We start from the raw sequence: 20,643 nt of genomic DNA, 5'->3' as shown, positions 1-20,643 counted from the left end.
TTTCAATAAGTATAAAGGTATGTAAAAAAGATAAACGTGAAATAATGAAATTGTTAGTATTGAAGTGTTTCCTTTTCTAGGGCCATGAATGTGACGTGGGAAACCCAACTGCACATTCCTCTCCTATCCTATAGGTTTCTTTGCTTATGCTTGAATCCTGGGAAACTGGCAAAGGCGTGGAGGGTACAAAGCTAGCACTGAAAGCTATGTAATAAGCTGAATATGAAAGGTATGTGAGAGACACTTTGTCTTCATATATTTTGGCTTCTATTCATCAGGAATCTCGGTAAGAGGAATGACGGGATGCAATCTTTAAGTTGCTCCTTTTAATTCATTCTTTTTCATTAGTTGAAATATATTAAAAATTATAAAGATATGAGTAAAAATAATTAAATTAAAGGTGTATTTAGAAAAATATATTAGTAAAAATGTTACTAACATTTCTCAATGCAGTAATATAAGAATAATTAAATCTTATCTGGTTAGTGAAATTAACTACATCACACGACATCATTCAGCTAAAAATTAAATTATCAAACCTGTCTCATCGTTATGGACACTTATATCAAACCTAATTAAGATATAAATATAATGCAACATAGTTTGAACGTATAATACACCAAACCTCACATGGTTTTGGCTTTATTATGGACTTCCAACATGAAGAATGAAGCTGGTCTCTACTCTGGACTTGACCAAAACTAATGTGGTTGTTTTCTCGTTTATGTTTTCTTCTCATTTAATATATAAGTAGGTGGTTTAGGTTGAGGAAAAAAAATGCCTTAACCCTCTAATAAGTTTGATCGTAGAATAGAAATGCACATATGGAAGATGACAATGGAGACACCTAACGTTGTCCTGTGCTTTCAACCGTGGATAAAGGAATTAAAACAAAAACTTAAAAGAGGAAAAAGAAAAAGGATAGAAAGCTTAAACGTATAGAAGTTAATCTCATCCATTTTTCCCATCTATCATAATGAAAACTAACACACTTTCTCATATATCATCATGCATGCTTGAAATCTTGCGGCTTTTGGTTTTCCTTTTAAGATAACTTGAAGAATCTTTTCACGGCAAGCAGACAGTAATGCCAGATGCACGTACCTCATGCTTGAATATCCCTGTGAAAATCTAAGTATTCGGATTGCCATAATGTGTTTGTACCAATTTAGTTGACAATTTTTGAAGTTTAAATGGATGGTACTCTTGTAAAGTCAAATCATTACTAAAACTTGATGTTTTTTCCTTTGATATCCTAAGACTAACATAAACTTCTTCGAGTGTACTATGAATTTAGCCGCAGTGTGAACAAAATTTAAGGATTACAAACGTGGCCCACTTGTGTCACCTTTTTTCTCGGGCACAAGTGGCTCTCTTTCTTGTTCTATAATTCTTTTGAACACAACCCATCACATTATCTTGTTTCCATATAGTTCCCTACCACAAAAGCTACTAAATAATCCTAAAACATTCAATTTGTTGCCTAGAGAAGGGTAAGAAAAGGTAAACTGAAAAGGTAGAAAGGCATCACTATATTTTTTAAGATAAATTATTGGTTGAAATTCTTCACTTACCACACGCACGCCTTATATATCCGTACCATTGTCAACTTTCTTATGAAACAGAGTAGGCAGAACTGATTCACTGGTACTAATACTATTTAAAGCCATATATTACATCCTCCTAGCACTTGAGTTCTTGCCATTGTTGATAATTATTTTTTTCCTTTCATTTCATGTTCTTCTTTTCTTACTACTTACATTTTCTACCCAGCAAAATTTGGGACTTTCTTAATTGCTATTTTCTGTTCCTTTATATGGAATGGACCTTCTAGCCTTGGAGCATATCTTTTGAATTATTTGATCTTCTGTCTGAAAGAAAACCTTGGTAATGAAACTTAGACATTCTGCGATGGGTTCCATTTGGATGTGTCATTTCTTTATGTTATTGGCCATATTGAATGTTGCTTTTGTTTCAACTATGGCCAATAATGCAACAGACTCCTACTGGCTTCTCAGGATTAAATCAGAACTGGTTGATCCGTCAGGAGTCATCAAAAACTGGTCACCAACAACTCATATATGCAGCTGGAATGGAATAACATGTGAAGTTGATCAAAATCACATTTTAGGCCTGAATCTATCAGGTTCAGGAATATCAGGTTCCATTTCAGTTGAGTTCAGTCACCTCATTTATCTTCAAACACTTGATTTGTCTTCAAATTCCCTTTCTGGCTCCATACCTTCAGAGTTTGGTCAGCTTCAAAATCTAAGAATACTTCATCTATACTCAAATTATCTCTCTGGAAATATTCCTGCAGAGATAGGTTACATGAGGATGTTGCAAGTTCTTAGAATAGGGGACAACATGTTGACAGGTGAAATTCCACCTAGTATCACCAACTTGATTGAGTTGACAGTGTTGGGTCTAGGCTACTGCCACTTAAATGGAAGCATACCCTTTGGAATTGGCAAATTGAAGAATCTAATATCCCTTGATTTACAAATGAACAGCCTTAGTGGACCCATACCAGAAGAGATTCAAGGCTGTGAAGAGCTCCAAAATTTTGCAGCATCAAACAACATGCTTGAAACAGATATACCTTCCTCTATGGGGTCTCTTAAATCATTGAAAATTCTGAATCTGGCCAATAACAGTTTATCTGGATCCATTCCTAAAGCCTTGAGTCATCTTTCAAACTTAACATACCTGAATTTGCTTGGAAACAAACTAAATGGTGAAATTCCTTCCGAGCTTAATAGTCTGATTCAGTTGCAGAAGCTAGACTTGTCTGGAAACAACCTTTCTGGATCAATACCACTCCTTAATGTAAAATTGAAGAGTCTTGAAACTCTTGTTCTTTCTGATAATGCTTTGACTGGTAGCATTCCAAGTAACTTCTGCTTCAGAGGTTCAAAGCTTCAGCAACTTTTCCTGGCTCGAAACATGCTCTCCGGCAAATTTCCTTTGGAGTTACTCAACTGTTCCTCAATCCAACAGTTGGACCTTTCTGATAACAGCTTTGAAGGAGAGCTTCCATCAAGCCTGGACAAATTACAGAACCTCATAGATCTTGTACTCAACAACAATAGCTATGTTGGATCTCTACCTCCGCAAATTGGAAATATTAGTAGCTTGGAAGGTCTTTTCCTATTTGGTAACTTTTTCACAGGTAAAATTCCAGTGGAGATTGGAAGGTTGAAGAGATTGAACACCATTTACCTCTATGATAACCAGATGTCAGGACTTATACCAAGAGAGTTGACAAACTGCACAAGCTTAATGGAAATTGACTTCTTTGGAAATCACTTTACAGGCCCCATTCCAGAGACAATTGGTAAGCTCAAGGACTTGGTTGTTCTTCATTTGAGGCAGAATGACTTGTCAGGTCCAATCCCACCAAGCATGGGGTACTGTAAAAGTCTTCAGATATTAGCCTTAGCAGATAACAGGTTGTCTGGTTCTGTTCCACCCACGTTCAGTTACCTTTCAGAACTTAGTAAAATTACCCTTTACAACAACTCATTTGAAGGACCTCTCCCTCATTCACTATCTTCTCTAAAAAGTCTCAAAATCATAAATTTTTCACACAACAAGTTCAGTGGAAGTTTCTTTCCTCTCACAGGTTCAAATTCTCTGACTCTTCTGGACTTGACCAACAACAGCTTCTCAGGCCCCATCCCTTCTACTCTAACCAATTCTAGAAATCTCAGCCGTCTCAGACTTGGACACAACTATCTCACAGGAAGCATTCCTTCTGAATTTGGTCACTTTACTGAGCTCAACTTTCTTGATTTATCATTCAACAATTTAACAGGAGATGTACCACCTCAACTCTCAAACTCAAGAAAAATGGAACACTTCCTGCTGAGCAATAACAGATTGAATGGCCAAATACCTCCTTGGTTGGGAAGCTTACAAGAACTTGGTGAGCTTGATCTCTCATACAATAACTTCAGTGGGAAGTTACCTTCTGAGCTTGGTAACTGCTCAAAATTACTCAAGCTTTCTCTCCATCACAACAATCTCTCTGGTGAAATCCCGCAAGAGATTGGAAACCTCACTTCTCTCAATGTCTTCAATTTGCAAAGGAATAGTCTCTCTGGCCTCATTCCTCCGACAATTCAGCAATGCACAAAACTTTATGAGCTCAGGCTCTCAGAAAACTTCTTCACAGGTAACATCCCAGTTGAGCTAGGAGGGCTTGCTGAGTTGCAAGTCATATTGGATTTGAGTAAAAATCTCTTCTCTGGTGACATTCCACCATCTCTAGGAAACCTCATGAAGCTAGAAAGACTCAATCTTTCTTTCAATCAACTTGAAGGAAAATTTCCTCCTTCACTTGGTAAACTCACTAGTCTGCACGTGCTGAATCTCTCAAACAACCATCTTGAAGGCCAGGTTCCTTCAATCTTTTCAGGATTCCCACTAACCTCATTCCTGAACAATAGGGGCTTGTGTGGCCCACCATTAGTATCATGCTCAGAATCCGAAGCACAGGGGAAAATGCAGCTATCAAACACACAAGTGACAGCAATCATTGTGGCCATTGTTTTTACTTCCACTGTGATATGCTTAATTATGCTGTATATAATGCTCAGAATCTGGTGCAACTGGAGAAAAGTGGCCATTTCAAGTGCAGATGGTGGCATTGTTGGTCAAAAGAGAGAGGAGGGTAGATGGGTATGTGTTGATCAGAAGACAAGGAATGGAGAGTATTGGAATATGAATTCCTTTGGGTTGATTCCTTCACCAGATAAACAGAATTCAGCAACAACAACTTGCTTCTATAATCTCAAAATGGAAACCATGGAAAATACAAATATATAAGCTTGTTTGCTTTAGTTTGGGTTCCAAGCTTTGAGGAATCATTAGTTATCCGAACAGTAGTGCCACATCATCAAATGCTGAATTCATTCATTTCATATAAATATAAATGTTTCTCTATTCAAAAGCATCCTGCCCTACCACATTTGTGGCAGTGGGAATTGATCATCAAATGCATTGAGTCATCGTTTCAGCGGACAAAGAGAACAAAATTAGTATTATAGCAGTGGTTCACAGTGCACCATGTTAGTAATCTCGCGATGAATAAACCAAATTAGTTTATGAAAATTAAGAGCACATAATTAATTTAGTTTCTGAAATTACAAAAATATCATTTTAAACGTTAAAATTATTAAAGTAAACCATTCTAGTAACTGATATTACTAACCAGTGATTATTTTATTTTAGTCTTTAAGATTCATAAGTATTAAAAGGATAACCTTGGATAATGTAAAAACTAAAATGACCCCCCCCCCCTTTTTTTTGTTGTATACTAAATTTTCTATACTTAAAATTATTACTCACTTTATATTGTGTTTGATTCGATGAAAGATTTTTCATTCATTATCACAAGAGTTCTTAGAATGATATTTCTAGTCACGATATTCTTAAAAATCATTTATTTATATTTGGTATTTTTATATAGTATAAAAAATTATTTTAAAAAATATTCGATAATAAGATAAAAATATTCTTAAAATGAATAAAATTTTGTTCCTTCCCCCTACTACTCATTGCCCTGTCCACTATCCATTTTATATAAAACTTTAATAATTTTCATGAGAATAAATTTCTCTTACTTAACTCTGTAGGTATGAAATGATGAAAATATCCGTTCCTCTCTCTTTGATATAATAAAAAAAATTCTCTTTTACTTAGTAAATATATTTGTGTATGTACAAAAGAAAAAATATATTATTTTTTATGTATAAGGAAAATATTACCATTATCATATAATGAGAAAAAAACACATTTCTTATGAATCAAACCCTATATATAAAATTTAAGTACTCAATAGAAAATTTATCCTAATCCATCATCTCTCAAAGTGAGTAATGTGGTTTCTTAGATCAAGCAGCTCACATTTTTTTTTTATTTTAGTTTTTCTATTTTTGTTTCTTAAGTTTAATTAATTTCAATTTCACTTTTAAAACTTAATACTATTAAATTAATAGACTTAAGGACACCGAACTAAAATTTAAGCAATAGTGAGTATCCTCTCTTCAAATTTCAAGAGTAAGTGTCTTTATGTTTATTAATTTAATATCAAGTGTTCAATTTTAAATTTTGAATTAAAATAATTAAATTTAAGCAATAATAATTGGATGTAAATAATACATTTTTCTAAAAAAAGAAGAGGGATTTCCATAATTTAATAGAGAAATAAAAAACAGGAAGATAAAAAATCATGTGACAAAGTAACTATTTTTTATACAGGAAGAAAGTAGAGAGTAAGTATTTCTTAAAAATATATTTTTTCATTCATAATTCATTAATTTTATTTGAGGATAATTTTTTATTCAAGAAAACCTGCCTCTTATATTCCTTTAATACTAAAATAATTCTTAAAATTTATTTCTTTACTCTATATTTCTACTTAAATTCTTTTTATATCTTTTTTTTTCTGAACACAAAAAAATTTCTGTAACCAAAGTCTTTTATTTAATTTTTTTTATAAGTTTTTATGTAAAAAATTTAAAGATAAGAAAACTTTCAATCCGATCTGTAGCCTTCAAAACCTCACCCTTGACACGCTGTTTTACTTATCTCCTTCACCCTCCACTCACTGTTTCTTATATTATTTCTATTCAAGATCCAAAAACAAAAAGGTATAAGAAAAGTTGAGAAGAATTCCATAGCCAGATACGTGATATTTCATTAATGCCGACAAATATATAAGGGAAAAAATATTTTTTAAAAATGAAGTTTAGGATAAAGAGATTGATTATGACATAAAAAAGGAGAGATTGATCATTACATGGGTATAACATGAGAGCTTGCATACACATCACCTACAAATGAAATGCCTATAACGAATCAACACAAGACATCCGTTTCGATTCAAACTTAAGCCTAATGCCATTGGCAATTAAAGGAAGTATTGACAGGAGAATAACAATTTCATAACAAATGTAGTACATTGACAGGTTGTAAGAACTAAGGACAGCCCAAGTTTCCACGTCACAATTCCTGCTTCACAAGTAAACCAAAAAATGAACTAAAAGTGGTTTCTTGACCATAATCTTCACTTATGCTGATCATCCATCATCCTTGATTTTATGTTGAGAAAAATCCATACCTGTATCCTTTGATTAACTTCCAGCCTTTCTCATAAGAATTTTGTACACTCAAACTTAAAATTAAGCTCATTAGGAAAGAAATTTTTTTTCCTCAGTTCTCTATTATGTGCCTTAGTTCAGCTCACCCCTGAAGGATACATCGTGGACTACGACTCTTCAACTTAGTTAACTAAACATGTCTCTTTCGATCATCTTAAAACTTCATGTCCAGCTACCTAGGTTCAGGTGCGCCAATATTTACTTGGATATTTGAGTCAGGGCTCGCCGTAAAGGTGAACCTGGGTGAAGAAGAAACGTAATTCTCTAGTACTGTTAAATCCTCAATTGGTGTTAGGGAACTGGTGGTACTGTGGAAAGAGGACCTTGCACTTGCTTGCCCATTTGAGGATACAATGCTCATTGTGGAAGTTAGGTTGGGGTCATCTAGATTTGGCACAATAGATTTGAGGAATGGTTGTTGTTTTGGGGTGGGAATAACGTAGTCGTTCTTGGTTAGCATCTGAACTACTTCAGACATGGGTGGTCTAAGAGAAACAGAAGATTGTGTGCAAAGAAGGCCAGCTTGGAGCGCATTTGATGCCTCTTCTACTTTAAACTTGCCATACAAAGCGGGATCAACGGATGCTGTGATATTATTTCCCTTGTAATTCTTCCAGACCTGAACAAGAAATTAAGATAAAAAAAAACATATTACTAGCTGCTAATGAAATTCACTAATACCAATAAGTAAAGGTATGGGGGATGTAAATCTTACACTATGGAGTATTGAAGTTGATCCCGGTTTGTAAACACTGTTCTTTTTACCACAGACAATTTCAACAACCAACACACCAAAAGCATAGATATCTGACTTCTCTGTCATTTGTCCTTTGACAAGATACTCAGGAGCCAAATATTCCCTGCATTTAAGCAGTTGAGTTTAATTTGGGACCTGACCAATTTGTATTACAAGTAAATTTTTAATCGAAATTCATTAGACCTTCGGTAACAATTTTATTAATAAATAGGAGGTTGAAATTCCACGGAAACGTTTTTACAAAGGTTTTCCAGTTTTTAATATTGCATGGCTTGAATATCAAGGTACCTAATATTTTTACAAACAAAAGTAAGTTCAAATGAAAGAAATTTCATACGTACAGTGTCCCTGTGTTTCCTGTGCTAAGATGAGATTTAGTTTCAGCAACACAACGAGCAAGACCAAAATCAGCTATTTTTGGATTAAGATTATCATCAAGTAGAATGTTGCTAGACTTTATGTCTCTATGAATAATCTTTGTTCCAGAGCCTCCATGAAGGTATGCTAAGCCCTCTGCTATTCCACATATGATTTGAAACCGGCGTTCCCATGGCAGAGCATTTACTGAGTCCTTACCTGCAAATAACAAGGGAACTTTTCTCATTTTTGAAAAGCAGGAGTGAAAAAAAGAGAAACGGAGAATAAGATAACTTGTCTGTATATGTATGTTCTTTCCCCCTTATGTGTTAAGCTGAATATCATGAAACATATGATAATTATAGGCTCAAATCCAAAGGAAGTGATCAAATTGTGCTGGCATCTGGTAAGTACTCAATAACAAAGGTTTTAAAAGCCAAGTCACCAATAAAAATCATGATGTTTCTCTACAGTAGCACCTGGAATGAATTGTACAAGCTCGTGTAGTTCATAACGAAAATAACACCCTAAAGTTTCCATAGATCATGTGTTTGATTAAGAATACAAAAGACAATAAAATATATCTGTACAAATGTTTCTAGCTAGTAAAAGAAACCATTCAAAATCATGCTACAAAAATATAGAAAAATATAAAATTTGAACCAGTCATCGGCACTGCAAATTGCATGTATTATATAATTCTATGCAAGGGTGCATTTAAACTGGACTACTCACCGAAAAGGACTTGATTAAGACTTCTATTGGGGACAAATTCATAAACCAACAGGCTTTCAGGGCCTTCAATGCTGCACCCCAAAAGTTTCACCACATTCTTGTGTTGAATTCCATTAATCAAATTGAGCTCATTGAAGAGCCCATCTGTCCAATGTCGTGTATTGAAAAACAGTCGTTTAACAGCAACTATGCTCCCTGAGGGTAGGGTTCCCTTGAACACAGAACCAGATCCACCCTGCCCTAATTTGTTTGCAGGATCAAAATAATTTGTGGCCTTCTCAAGCAAATCGTACCTAAAACTAAAACCAGCTATGTAGGCAAAACCAGGTGACGCACCACCGAGGTCGCTTACTGAACAGAGAAAGATTAGCACATTAGAGCAGTGAAAAATACTACATAGAAAAGAATTACTATCCCTATGGCTTCAGATGAGTAAGCATTACCTTTTCTATACAATGCTTTTCTTCTCCAGCATAGAAATGCAGCCAGAATGATTAATAAAACCGCTACAATTGCCAATACAACACATGCAACGATCAACCAGACACTGTGCCTTCTTTTAGGCCTTCCTGCAAAGAATGAAAGGAAAAACAAACTTCAATTGTAGAAATAAAACAATATTAACGCCCTGTTGACCTGTCGTAACAGGCGTGGAATGGGAAAATATTAAAGCATAGTATGCATTAAGAAATTAAAGATGCCATTGGAGATTCCTATGCATCTAACCTAATAGAATTCGAATAAGAACTCCAAATTCAAAACCGAACCTAAATCTTAAACTAGAATCATGAACTCAGAATCTCAAATACAAAACCTGAACCTAAATTACAATTTTAAACCTTGAACTTGGAATCCTAAACCCCAAACCCAAACCTTAAACTCAAACCCTCAACATAGCTGAGGATAAGAACAACTAAGATATATAATGGAGATTGAGAGAATGCATAATCTTTACTGTGGCATTTAAAAGGAGAACCAGCAGGACATCATATATTAAATTATTAAAATTAAAAAAATAAATATAATTAATGCCGTGTGCTGATATAGCATTATTTACAAAGAGATTGAAGTGAATAATCCTATTTTTTGTCCTTAAAATTAAAAAATGACACATTTGTACTTGTTGGTTCATTTTGTCGAAGTATAAGAGTAGTATATATTACCTGCAGAATTCTTTGTATCAATGACTGAGACTGTAACATCGTGGTAGAATTTGCGAGTTGAATATCTGAAAAAGCAACCAGTAAAGAGACTCCTACCCTCAGCTGCAGGCACACATTCCTGCAGTTTTCTCCCTGCCTCTCTCAAACATCTCTCGCAGTTCCATTTATCCAGTGTCTCCCAGCACTGTGCCAAGGCAAATACACCCTCACCTTCATCCACCGCAAACTTGCGTTCCGACGCGGCCTGCGTCACGTTCAAAATCACCGACGCAACACGTTTGTCACCGTCGTTCCCCAACGGATTCCTTGACTCGCACACGTTGATGTCATGACTAGGATCCAAGCTTTCGCGAAAGAACGAGTAGTTGTCATAACGAAGGAAGCAACCGTCAAGGTAGATTCTACCAGCTGTCTTAGGCATGCATCGTGATAATAATTGCCTTGATTGGCCGAAGCACGTGTAGCACTGTGTGAGATTGAGGTCACGGTGGCATTGACCTAATGCGTACATTGGATTCCCAGAACCAAGCAATGTCTGTGCTCCCCAACCATGTTCTTTAACCTGAAACGACAACGCATCCATTAGAGCCATGAAGTCTTGGCTTAACTTGGCTGAATCTTCTCCGGGGTACTGAAAAGACCCGCACGTGAGTCCCGCTTCGTGTACCCCAGCATCAGAGGAAGCCGCACGTGAGAATAATACTAATAACAGCGACGATATCAGGATTAGCCTGGTAATCATTTCGAGGTTGAAATTTCGCACCATTTGTTCTCAATGCTGATTATAATTAAATGCTTTTGTTTCAAGCTAAAAGGAAAGGATTAATGATTGCTCTGTTTTCTTCCTTTCGCTTCGTTTTTAATGATGAAGAACGAGAATTGACGAGGTGCTATTTGGTCTGAATAGCTGGTTGATCCGTTTAGGCTTTCTGGACATGTCTATAAATTTGCATGGAACTAATTCCAGCGCAGAGGTAGATAGGGAGTGAGAAATCCCGATCGTGGAATAGATGGTTTTGTGGATTGATTTTGTGACAGCCATGATCCTGTTAGGTTTTTCTTATTTTGCAGCAAGATAATATCATACAAGAAGAGTGGAACACCACGTTCAACATCGTTGCCTAGGCAAATTCGCTGTCTCTTTCTGTCACCAGATCTCTCATATCGGTTATCTATGAGTTATTCTTTTAAGTGAAATAATAAAGTTAAGATTTTTTTTCATAAATAAATTTATTAAGATTAAGTTATTTTATCCCATCAAATAACTCACACAAATTCATTAAGACCATGAAACTGTTCCATCGTTACTGAAAGCAATTATAGTTTAGCTGAATTAAGTAGCATTTTATTGGATAAATTCGTGTGTTATACACCAATGTATTATGTCCACTAAACTAATAAATTTTGTTTATAAAAAGGTAATATAATTTTCAATATGACATTTTAATTATATAAATCAAAATTTCAGACATACCAACAAAATTGTTGCAGTATAAATTTATAAGATGTATAAATCAATTATTCTTTATTAAATAAAAATTATATCAACGAAGGATATATTAGGAAATACCAATCTAACACTGAACTATCAATATATAATATTTTAAAATGAAAATATCATGTATTTATCTTTTATTATTTCTTTAAAAAGGAGGTCAACATCGCTGTAAAAAGGAAATGAACAATGGGTTAAGTGTAACGACCTATTTGTTGACGGTATTGGTATAAGTATTAGAGAGTAAATTGTTTTTAAATAAAATATATGTTGAAAAAAGTTAACTCTATCGTGTTATAGATATGTTTGACTTAAAACAGATTTGTCTCTGACATTTAAAATTGAATTCACATAATATACGAAGCATGATGAATGATAAGATTTTTTTCTGTTTTCACGGAACTCCCCTGCTATGCTACATGCAAATAATCACTAAGTCAAACAATTTTAATGATATTTTGTGACAACTTGGTTATATTTCTATTTTCTTCAGATAAATATATTGATATAAAAAAATTAACTCAAAGTAACATTAATTTATATTATTATAAAGCGAAATTTTCACTTTGGTGTTTAATTGAAGTTTTTCTTAAGAGTATTAATTACTTATTCAACAAGGGGATTTTTTTTTTTTATGTCAATTTTTGTTCCCAAAAACAATTATCCTTATTAATCAGTCCACTAAAGATGTAAAACAACACATGTTAACCTTCATTTAAAGATTAAAAGATTAAACCAAAGCAATTCAACCAAATTTTTTTTATCATGATAGAAAATCATAAACTTTCATTGACACATAATAATAATAATAATAATAATAATAATAATAATAATAATTTATGGTTTTTAACCCTATAGAAGAAAAATGTATTTTTAAATAAATTTCAAACTAATAAAATTATAAAATATATAAATAGTTGTGAGATTAGTTTTTTACAAATTATTAACAAGTATTCCAAAGATATTAATAAAAAGTTGCCGAAATATTCTTACAATAATCTTTTATAAAGAATTTATTTATTGAATTTTTAACTATCTTTTGAGATGCTTATTTGCAAGATCCTCATTCTTTTATGTTTTCAAGATAATGATAGTAATGGTACTTCGAAAACCCCATCTTTTGTATGAGATATAATCCTTAAAAAAAAACCAATTATGATCAAACTTCCCCATGTACCAAGTTGCTAACTAGAGGTACACAGAAATCATGTTATATAATGCTGAGGGATGCTTCTTCTTTTTTCTTTACAGTTGTGTTAAAACGAGTAAAATGTTACCTAGTCTCTTTTATTAGCATAAACATACCCAAGATTAACGCCCACGAGAGTTGTTTTTCCAAATTTTAGTTATATAAGTTTATCAACAATATAAATAATTCAGAATATCAAATAAGGACCAGAACATATGTAACTTATATCCATCTATAACGTGTTCAATTTAGTAGGTATATATGTGCCTCATCAAATTGCATAAACAAGAAATTAAGTTTGATGATCTTCAAGAGGTTCTTGAAGAGATATTATTAACCAGTGCAATACACCGACCTTAAAAGTAAATTTTCCATAAAAGAAATGTGAACCAAAAGACACGGCCAATAGAATGAATCATTCCATCTCATTCAATCTGATATCTACAGTTACTGCCACAAGCCAGCAGCGTCTGATGGAAAGAAGTACAAAGAAAATATTTCAGAAATGATTCAGCTAATATAATCCTGCCAACTATGAATTAAACAAGAGTAAATACAAAAGTATTAATAGAAATAGAGTATGAATCCATTTACACTACCTATCAAATTCATACATTTACATCTTTTAATAAATTTTTATATAATGTAAAATTAACAAATATCTTATACTAATATGTAACATATTTTTAAAATATAAATTAATATCAAATTTTAGATTATTATTTTTAGACATTTAAACAGTCAAACTTAATATTAAGAGTTGTAGTTATTTTTTAGGCTTAAGTTTATACGTCTAAAAATAATAAATTTTTATATAAAAATATTACAATATATATATATAAATAAAAATTTATTACTTTTCATAAATTTTAATAATAAATATATTATCATGTATAGGTAGACCACTTATAAAAAGGAAATACAAATGAGTTACACAAATGGTGCGTAAACTTAAAATCAATTATTTTATAAAATTTTAACAAAAAAAAAATCTTAAATTTGTTAACAAGTTCCTTTACGTCGCTTATTACTAATTAGTATTTGGCTTATTTTATTTAATATATGAAAATAAACTAAAAAGGTTATATTCTCAAAATTAGAAACAATTAGTTGTGAAAATGAATTATTTAAATCAAGACATTATATATATGTGTTATTAATTGAATATAATATATCAAAATTTAATTTTAGATTATAATTTGTAAACTTAAATAATAATATTCAATAAGAACAAAAAAATTTAAAAATTTGAAAACATGAGGCATTTGATGAAGCAAAAATTAGTTGCTGAGAAAGAACACAAACATTCTCAGACGAACTATTAGATTGGAAGAGGGAATAGAGACCTGATCAGTCATTCATGCAGGGGCGTCCATGGAGACCTGCTTTCCAGTGACGCTTCCTTTGGTTTATGAACCAATTGTTTATCTGCTTCTGATCAAGACCAGTCCATTCAGCCAGCGCAATCTTATCCGTTTCCTGCACCATGCATTAAGAAATTAATTAGAGCAACTTAAAACTAATTAAAACAACATTAATCTCTGCCAGGTATCCTAGTTAATTATCACAAAAATTAACATGCTTGAACTGGGTTAAAAAAAGCTTACTTACCGTTGGATATGGCCAATTAAAGTGGATATTCCACCATGAAATTAAGATTTGCCTTGCTTCTTTCGGTATCTTTTCTTTCTTCTTCCTTTTGGAAAATTCATGCTTCAGCCTGCTAATATAGCCGCTATATCTACGCAGAAGCTTATCCTTTAGCTGTCGATCTTCAGTTATCTTCTTGCACTCAGTTGCCTCTTTTTCTTCCCTACTGAAGTCCTCTTCAGATGATCCATTAGTCTCGTCTAAGGCATTGACACAAAAATATATTATTCATAAGGATCAAACCACCAAGCTAATTCCGTAATTTGTCCGTTCATGAAAATGTGTTTGGTGACGTTAATTGAAGGTAGCATAATCAACTATCTGGTCCTCATCGCCCCGGTTTCATTAGGTTTTAGATTTTACAAGGTCATGTTAAAAAAATTTGTTTTTATTTATACTTTAGATCTAAACCTATATTTTATACTTAAATAAAGTATACTGATCCTAGTTTAATAAAAACAAAATAGAATGAATTAAGTCAAGAAAAGTTTAAAATTAATTTAAACATAAAATTCATACGACAAATCTTATCTTATAAGTTAACAAACTCACATAGACTGACGTAGTCAAGGTGGCTCATTTTTATAACATTAGCCACAGCTGCCCGTGTAAAAATTCAAAAAATAAAAATAGGCCTTTTGAGTTTGTACATACAGACGAAGAAACAAAATATATATATTAGAAATATATTATCTCGTGTGTGTGTGTGTGTGTCATGTACGAGATGAAGCAACCGATGACCAACCTGAAGAAGAATATATATTTCCTCTTCCAAAAATATTTAAAACATATCTACGATATAGATGACATAATTATAAATACAAGCATTTTCTGAGTTTTGACGATGGAAATGTCTTCAGGTTTAACAATTGACAAATCAAACTAGTCATCAGTTTTTTTTTTTATTGAACAAACAAGAGATAATATATTAATTAAATATTAGAAATATAAAGAGTATCCTAAGTTAATAGAAATACTAGTCACATTATATAATGTAGACAATCTAAGGATTAGAAAACCACTCATGAAAGGTTAAATTTCACCTGTCACTTTAGCCTTAATCTATATAATGCAAGATCTAGTTTCATCATTTCAATAATTTTATCAAAGACCACCATTTTCGTAGAAAAGATTATCCCATTTCTATGTAGCCAAAGAAATCATAAAGTGACAAACCAAACAGTAAATCATGTTTTTCTTACCTGTTTGCTTAATTAGCTGCAAACCAAATAGTCAAAGAGACCATAAATTACAAACCAAACTAGCCATCATTTATCTAGGTGGATCTTAACTTAAATTTTTGAGAGATTCATTAAAAATTGATTATAATGATTCAACTAAAATTTATATAGTTATAGAAGATTTTATCAATTTTTTAAAATAATATATTAGCAATATAAATAAATCATATAAAAAAACTGATTAAAAAATTTATTTAGGGTAAAATATTTGATTTTGAAAGTGTTTAAAAATATTTTTAATATAAAAATATAAATAAAAAAATTGGAGAGCTTCCCTCCACTCCTTAAGACTAGTTTAGGAAGAAAGATTTTACAAAATAGGAGAAGGGAGGATAATTTTTTTATTTTAAAAAATATATTTAAAATAAATATAAATTAATATATTAATATAAATTTAATATATTAATTATATATTTATCATTATAAATAATATTTTTTTTTATTTAAAATTAAAAAAAATATTATTAATTCGCTTCTTTCTCTTTCAAAAATCACCTCTTAAACAATCCCTTTAAAGCTTCACATATACTAATACAAATATAAACAAAGAAACATGGTTGTATTTTCAATTTTTTTTGGGGAAGCCTAAATGGTCTTTAAATTTATACGCCCTTTTGTCTTTTTTTTTAAAAAAAAATTTCAGTTAGAAAAGAAAATTGAAAAAAAAAGTAAAAGAAATAAACTTTTTATATGCTTTTCTTTTCTTTAGTAGCTAAAATTTAGATTTTTGTAAAGAAAGAAAGGGGCTTACAAAATGAACATATATTGTTAATTGGCTGAAGTTGAAGGAGTCCACGGGTGAAAGTAACAATCCTCGTAAATCAAGAATAGCTAATCATCAAAGTGATGGTCCTAGGGCTATTGTCCTAAGTATATGTTTCTATGGAGGCTGATCCTTCGCTGAGAAAATTTAAATAACCAAAACATGTACTGATCAACCGAAAAGAAAAGAAGCACAAGGTCATTATAAATTAAGTCATTAGTGTCTGACTGTATTTCAAATCATGAATGATCCAAAAACTAATTGACTCTTTCCACATTTGCAGCTTTTAATTGTTGCCACCAAATCAATAATCTTCAGGCCAGCAAATGCTTAAATTAATGATTGCAGCTTTTCCCGACTGATATACCATAATTAGCCAAATGAATATACAAAAATAAAAATATAGTCTAACCTTGATGGTAATATTACTAAACTATTTCGAACAAGTTGCAAGTACAAATGCCACAGGTTATGAAGCTTCATAATAAATAGATAACATCAAAAGCAAAAGCAACTAGACTGAAGAAAAGAGAAAAAAGAATTTTTAAGGCAACACTGAGATCAGGTACGCGTGCAATCACACCACCTGAAAAAGAAGCCGATGTACATGGCTCTGGTCTGTTATATATAAATTAATTATTCCTTTAAAGGGATTCTATTTAAAATCTTGATTGTTTTGAGGATAAAGATTACAAAGCTTCATTGGCCTCTAGTTCAGGGTTAATTATATTACAGTCCGAAGTTGACATGCAAGAACTCTTTCCAGCTTACGAGTACTTTAAACAGAAACACGTGAAAGGTCTAAAATTTATTCAAATCTTGACTCATGCAATTCATTACATCCATACTTTCACGCTATATATATATATATACTAGTATAATTTTTTTTATTTAACTTATATCTAATATAGTTATAATTAGACTTATATTGGTGTAAGATCTTATTTATATATATTTATATGGGATAAGATCTTTTTACATTAATATAAGTCTAAAGTTACTTATATTTAATCTGAACTTTTTATTTAATTTAAATCTAATAGCCAGTGAAGTAATAAATTATAATCTATTAAATTTAAGTTAAATAAAAGAATCAAACTGAATATAAAATTTTTAGAAATGTTTCCCTTATATATATATATAATATCCAATTTCCGCTGCAAGCGGCAAACTAAGTCATAAGGTAGCAAAAGCTGCCCTATAGAATATAATTCGTTGGTTATTTACAATTTTTATTCAAGAGCAGTCATTAAGAGATAAATAACACGCAATGAATTTTCTTTTTTGTCTCGCGGTGAAGTTCAGAGGAAATAGTTAAATTCAAAACATTTTTTTTATCGGATAAACATATTTAATAGACACTTCCCTAAGAGAAAAAAATAAAAAATATTAAAAATAATAAATTATGTGCTGTGATAAATAATAATAAAAATATATTAAGTAGATGTTGATATTGTTAGAATATTTATAATACAAAATTATTGTTTACCAATGTATTAGTTACCTCCATCCTAGTATTGGTGGCAATAATGCTCTATCCAACGATCCTTTCTCCTCGAATTTGTGAAATAATTTATCTAAGCAAAAATACATTTATTAAGAAAATATTCTATGACAAACAAAAGGTTTTGGATTTATACACTAGAGAGAAAAAAATGATGAATAGGTTAAATTTTATAATTCTGACAGGTATCCTATATATTTATATTCTTAAAAAATATATTTTCAATTCAGTCCCTAAATAAAATTATTTATATTTTTAAACTATATTGTCGCACACTTTATTATTCAAGTTACTTTTAATTCTTACGTGTATTCCATGAGTATAACAGCACACTCATTTGGATTATAAACATGCTTTTCACTTGAAAAAAAAAACACACACACACACATAATTTGTTTAGAAATAGCTAGGTACATGTTTTAGATTTATTTTAAAAGTAACGTTTTGAAAAAAAAAAACAAATATTTTTTAAAGTAACCTAAACTAAATACAAAGTTTATAAAATAAGCATGTGCTATGTAACTAATAATAATACAATTTTATTAAAAAAAATACTTAAACTTAGAAACAAAAAAATATAATAAATATTTTTAATAAATTTATGTTTATTATTTATTTAAATTAAATCCTAAAAACTGAAATTAATGCAATTATAATTAGTAGTCTTCATTACAGAACACTTATTATCATAAAGATAATCAAGTCTTGTGAAGAAGGTAAGTGTATCATTCAGCAGACTACACACATACGCTCTTATATGGCCAACTCAAACAGGATGATCGTATGTTTAAGACATTACGCATTGGATTTGGATGGCTATATATATATATATCTCAGTCTCGACTTCTAAGTTAGCATACCATACTGCCTTCTGATCAAATTAAGACAGAGAAACTAAACAGCAGCAATCAAGGATATGTGTACTTAATAAAAACATTCTTTATTCGTATTTCTTGTCAAATCTTTTAAAATAAAACTTAACTAAACAATATTTTTTAAAATTATTTGTAAAAATAATAAATAAATAAAAAGTATTAACTTAATTAAACTTATCCTAATTGTTCAATGCACCATGGAATTGTTTATATATAAAAGAAAATAAGGGAGAGAGAGAAAGACCAGTAACGTTTTCGAGAGCAGAATCGTTGCAGATGGAGTTAAGCTGAGTTTCCATGTCGTTTAGAAAATCGATTGCCTCGTCAAAGGGCCTCGAGAGGTCGGATTGGTACTTCACCAGTAAACTGCAATATGTTTCCTGCAGTGCAAACTAGAAAAGATATAACTCAAATTATGGAGAAAGGGAACCCTTTATTAATTAGGGTTCTGGAAATAGTTAAGTACTAGTATTGAATGTGTTGAAGAATCTTATAATATAGTAATGAGTTCCGATAAAGAGACCATGAAATCATCGAGCTCGGGATCAGCACCCCATAACGCTGATGAAGTCTGACTAACACCGCCAGCGCTGTTCTCTCCTCCGATTTCATCCAACAATTTCACCATATCCTCCGACGCTCCCACCTTAAAATAATTTTACAACAAAAAAAAAAAAAACATTAGCTTTGGTAAAATTTAATGAATTAGTGTATATATGTTTAGTCTAGTTTATTTTTTCAAAACAAACTTTATAGAGTTAAAAATTTAAAATTTAAGCTAAATCAAATATGTTATTACTAACCGATTTAAGGCAAACAAATTCAAAGGGAAATTTATGCTCATTGGCAAGGTAGAATTGTTGATTTATAGGATTGGATCTGATGTAAGTCTTATAACATGGGAGATGTGGTTGGTTTTCTTGTTGAAAAATTTAGGCTTGAAGTGCAATTTTGTCTAAAATGACCAAGCAAACTCTTAATTATATTTTATTTTATTTCTAACAAATGATTTTAGATAAGAGGAAGGAAAAAACAAATTGCGCCAAAATGCAGTTGTAGAGGAGAGAACTCTAATAGCGATCGAGAGTTTGTGGGAATATTTTATTTGAAGTTACGAATAGAGAAAGGAAGAAAACGCTAGATGTGAGCGGTGCACGAAGAAATTAAGAAGCGCTGGTGTTTATTCAAGCTGAAGTTAGAACAACTCATATATACCTTCTGGCAATTTATATATGCATCGAGGAGATTAGGAAAGAGAGGATGAGAAGCAATTTTGGCGCGAAATGTTTTCGAAACCTCGTCTTCCTCGACCCTGCCGACCTCGGACGACACTGCATCCAATGATGAAGAACAAGACCGGTTCAATTGCGGCGGTTCAGGAACTGGAATCCAAACCGGTGAAATAACGTTTTCACCGGTCGGTGTTAATGGAGGAACCGGTACAGATGACTGCGACTGCTCGGAGTAACCGGCGGTGAAGTGGAAACCGTGCAGGTCCTCCATTTCTAATTCGGAGAAAAGAAATAAATTGAAGTTGTGAAAATGAAAAAGAGAGAAGAGAGAAAAAGAATCAGGTAACTCTTAACTCAACATTTATGGCATAAATCAAATATGCTGTAATAACTAAACTAATAAAGGTTGGTGAATTATCTACTAACCTGAGAAGATGGCTGCAAGGGGTTAGAGAGAGAGAGAGAGAGAGTGCAAAGCTTCAGCACTGTCAAAAAAGCAACCAGTATCATGTCAAC

General features: G+C 31.9%; 3 protein-coding genes across 3 annotated transcripts; 1 reads left to right on the top strand and 2 right to left on the bottom strand.

The window, feature by feature from the left end:
- Positions 1-1,433: 1,433 nt before the first annotated feature.
- On the top strand, positions 1,434-5,015 carry LOC113848358 (LRR receptor-like serine/threonine-protein kinase GSO1). The gene has a single exon (XM_027477831.1). It carries the CDS (start codon positions 1,891-1,893, stop codon positions 4,828-4,830), a length of 2,940 nt encoding a protein of 979 aa, XP_027333632.1. The 5' UTR covers positions 1,434-1,890; the 3' UTR covers positions 4,831-5,015.
- A 2,323-nt stretch (positions 5,016-7,338) lies between these two features.
- On the bottom strand, positions 7,339-10,920 carry LOC113874841 (cysteine-rich receptor-like protein kinase 1). The gene is made up of 6 exons (XM_027513055.1): positions 10,179-10,920; positions 9,459-9,584; positions 9,016-9,366; positions 8,265-8,499; positions 7,882-8,026; positions 7,339-7,785 (listed from the first exon to the last, which is right to left on the bottom strand). Exons 1-6 carry the CDS (start codon positions 10,918-10,920, stop codon positions 7,339-7,341), a joined length of 2,046 nt encoding a protein of 681 aa, XP_027368856.1.
- Positions 10,921-14,212: 3,292 nt separating this feature from the next.
- LOC113874840 (homeobox protein knotted-1-like 6) lies at positions 14,213-20,398 on the bottom strand. Its single transcript, XM_027513054.1, has 5 exons — positions 20,111-20,398; positions 19,419-19,541; positions 19,140-19,275; positions 14,474-14,712; positions 14,213-14,341 (listed from the first exon to the last, which is right to left on the bottom strand). Exons 1-5 carry the CDS (start codon positions 20,396-20,398, stop codon positions 14,213-14,215), a joined length of 915 nt encoding a protein of 304 aa, XP_027368855.1.
- Between the last annotated feature and the right edge of the window lie 245 nt (positions 20,399-20,643).

This window comes from Abrus precatorius, unplaced genomic scaffold (assembly GCF_003935025.1).
Source record: "Abrus precatorius isolate BTA unplaced genomic scaffold, Abrus_2018 Scaffold8, whole genome shotgun sequence".
NCBI classification, from domain to species: Eukaryota; Viridiplantae; Streptophyta; class Magnoliopsida; order Fabales; family Fabaceae; genus Abrus; species Abrus precatorius.
This window is presented reverse-complemented; position numbering and strand designations above follow the sequence as displayed.

Excerpts from the sequence above, each read along its gene's own strand:
- LOC113848358 (XM_027477831.1), top strand. The coding sequence starts at position 1,891 with ATGAAACTTAGACATTCTGCGATGGGTTCCATTTGGATGTGTCATTTC.
- LOC113874841 (XM_027513055.1), bottom strand. The coding sequence starts at position 10,920 with ATGATTACCAGGCTAATCCTGATATCGTCGCTGTTATTAGTATTATTC. Across the intron at positions 8,027-8,264 it reads ACAGGAAACACAGGGACACT|GGAATATTTGGCTCCTGAGT; the intron begins GTACGTATGAAA and ends GCTTAAATGCAG. Across the intron at positions 7,786-7,881 it reads CAACTTCAATACTCCATAGT|GTCTGGAAGAATTACAAGGG; the intron begins GTAAGATTTACA and ends TTTCTTGTTCAG.
- LOC113874840 (XM_027513054.1), bottom strand. The coding sequence starts at position 20,398 with ATGGAGGACCTGCACGGTTTCCACTTCACCGCCGGTTACTCCGAGCAG. Across the intron at positions 19,276-19,418 it reads CCGAGCTCGATGATTTCATG|GAAACATATTGCAGTTTACT; the intron begins GTCTCTTTATCG and ends TTTGCACTGCAG. Across the intron at positions 14,342-14,473 it reads TTAATTGGCCATATCCAACG|GAAACGGATAAGATTGCGCT; the intron begins GTAAGTAAGCTT and ends TGCATGGTGCAG.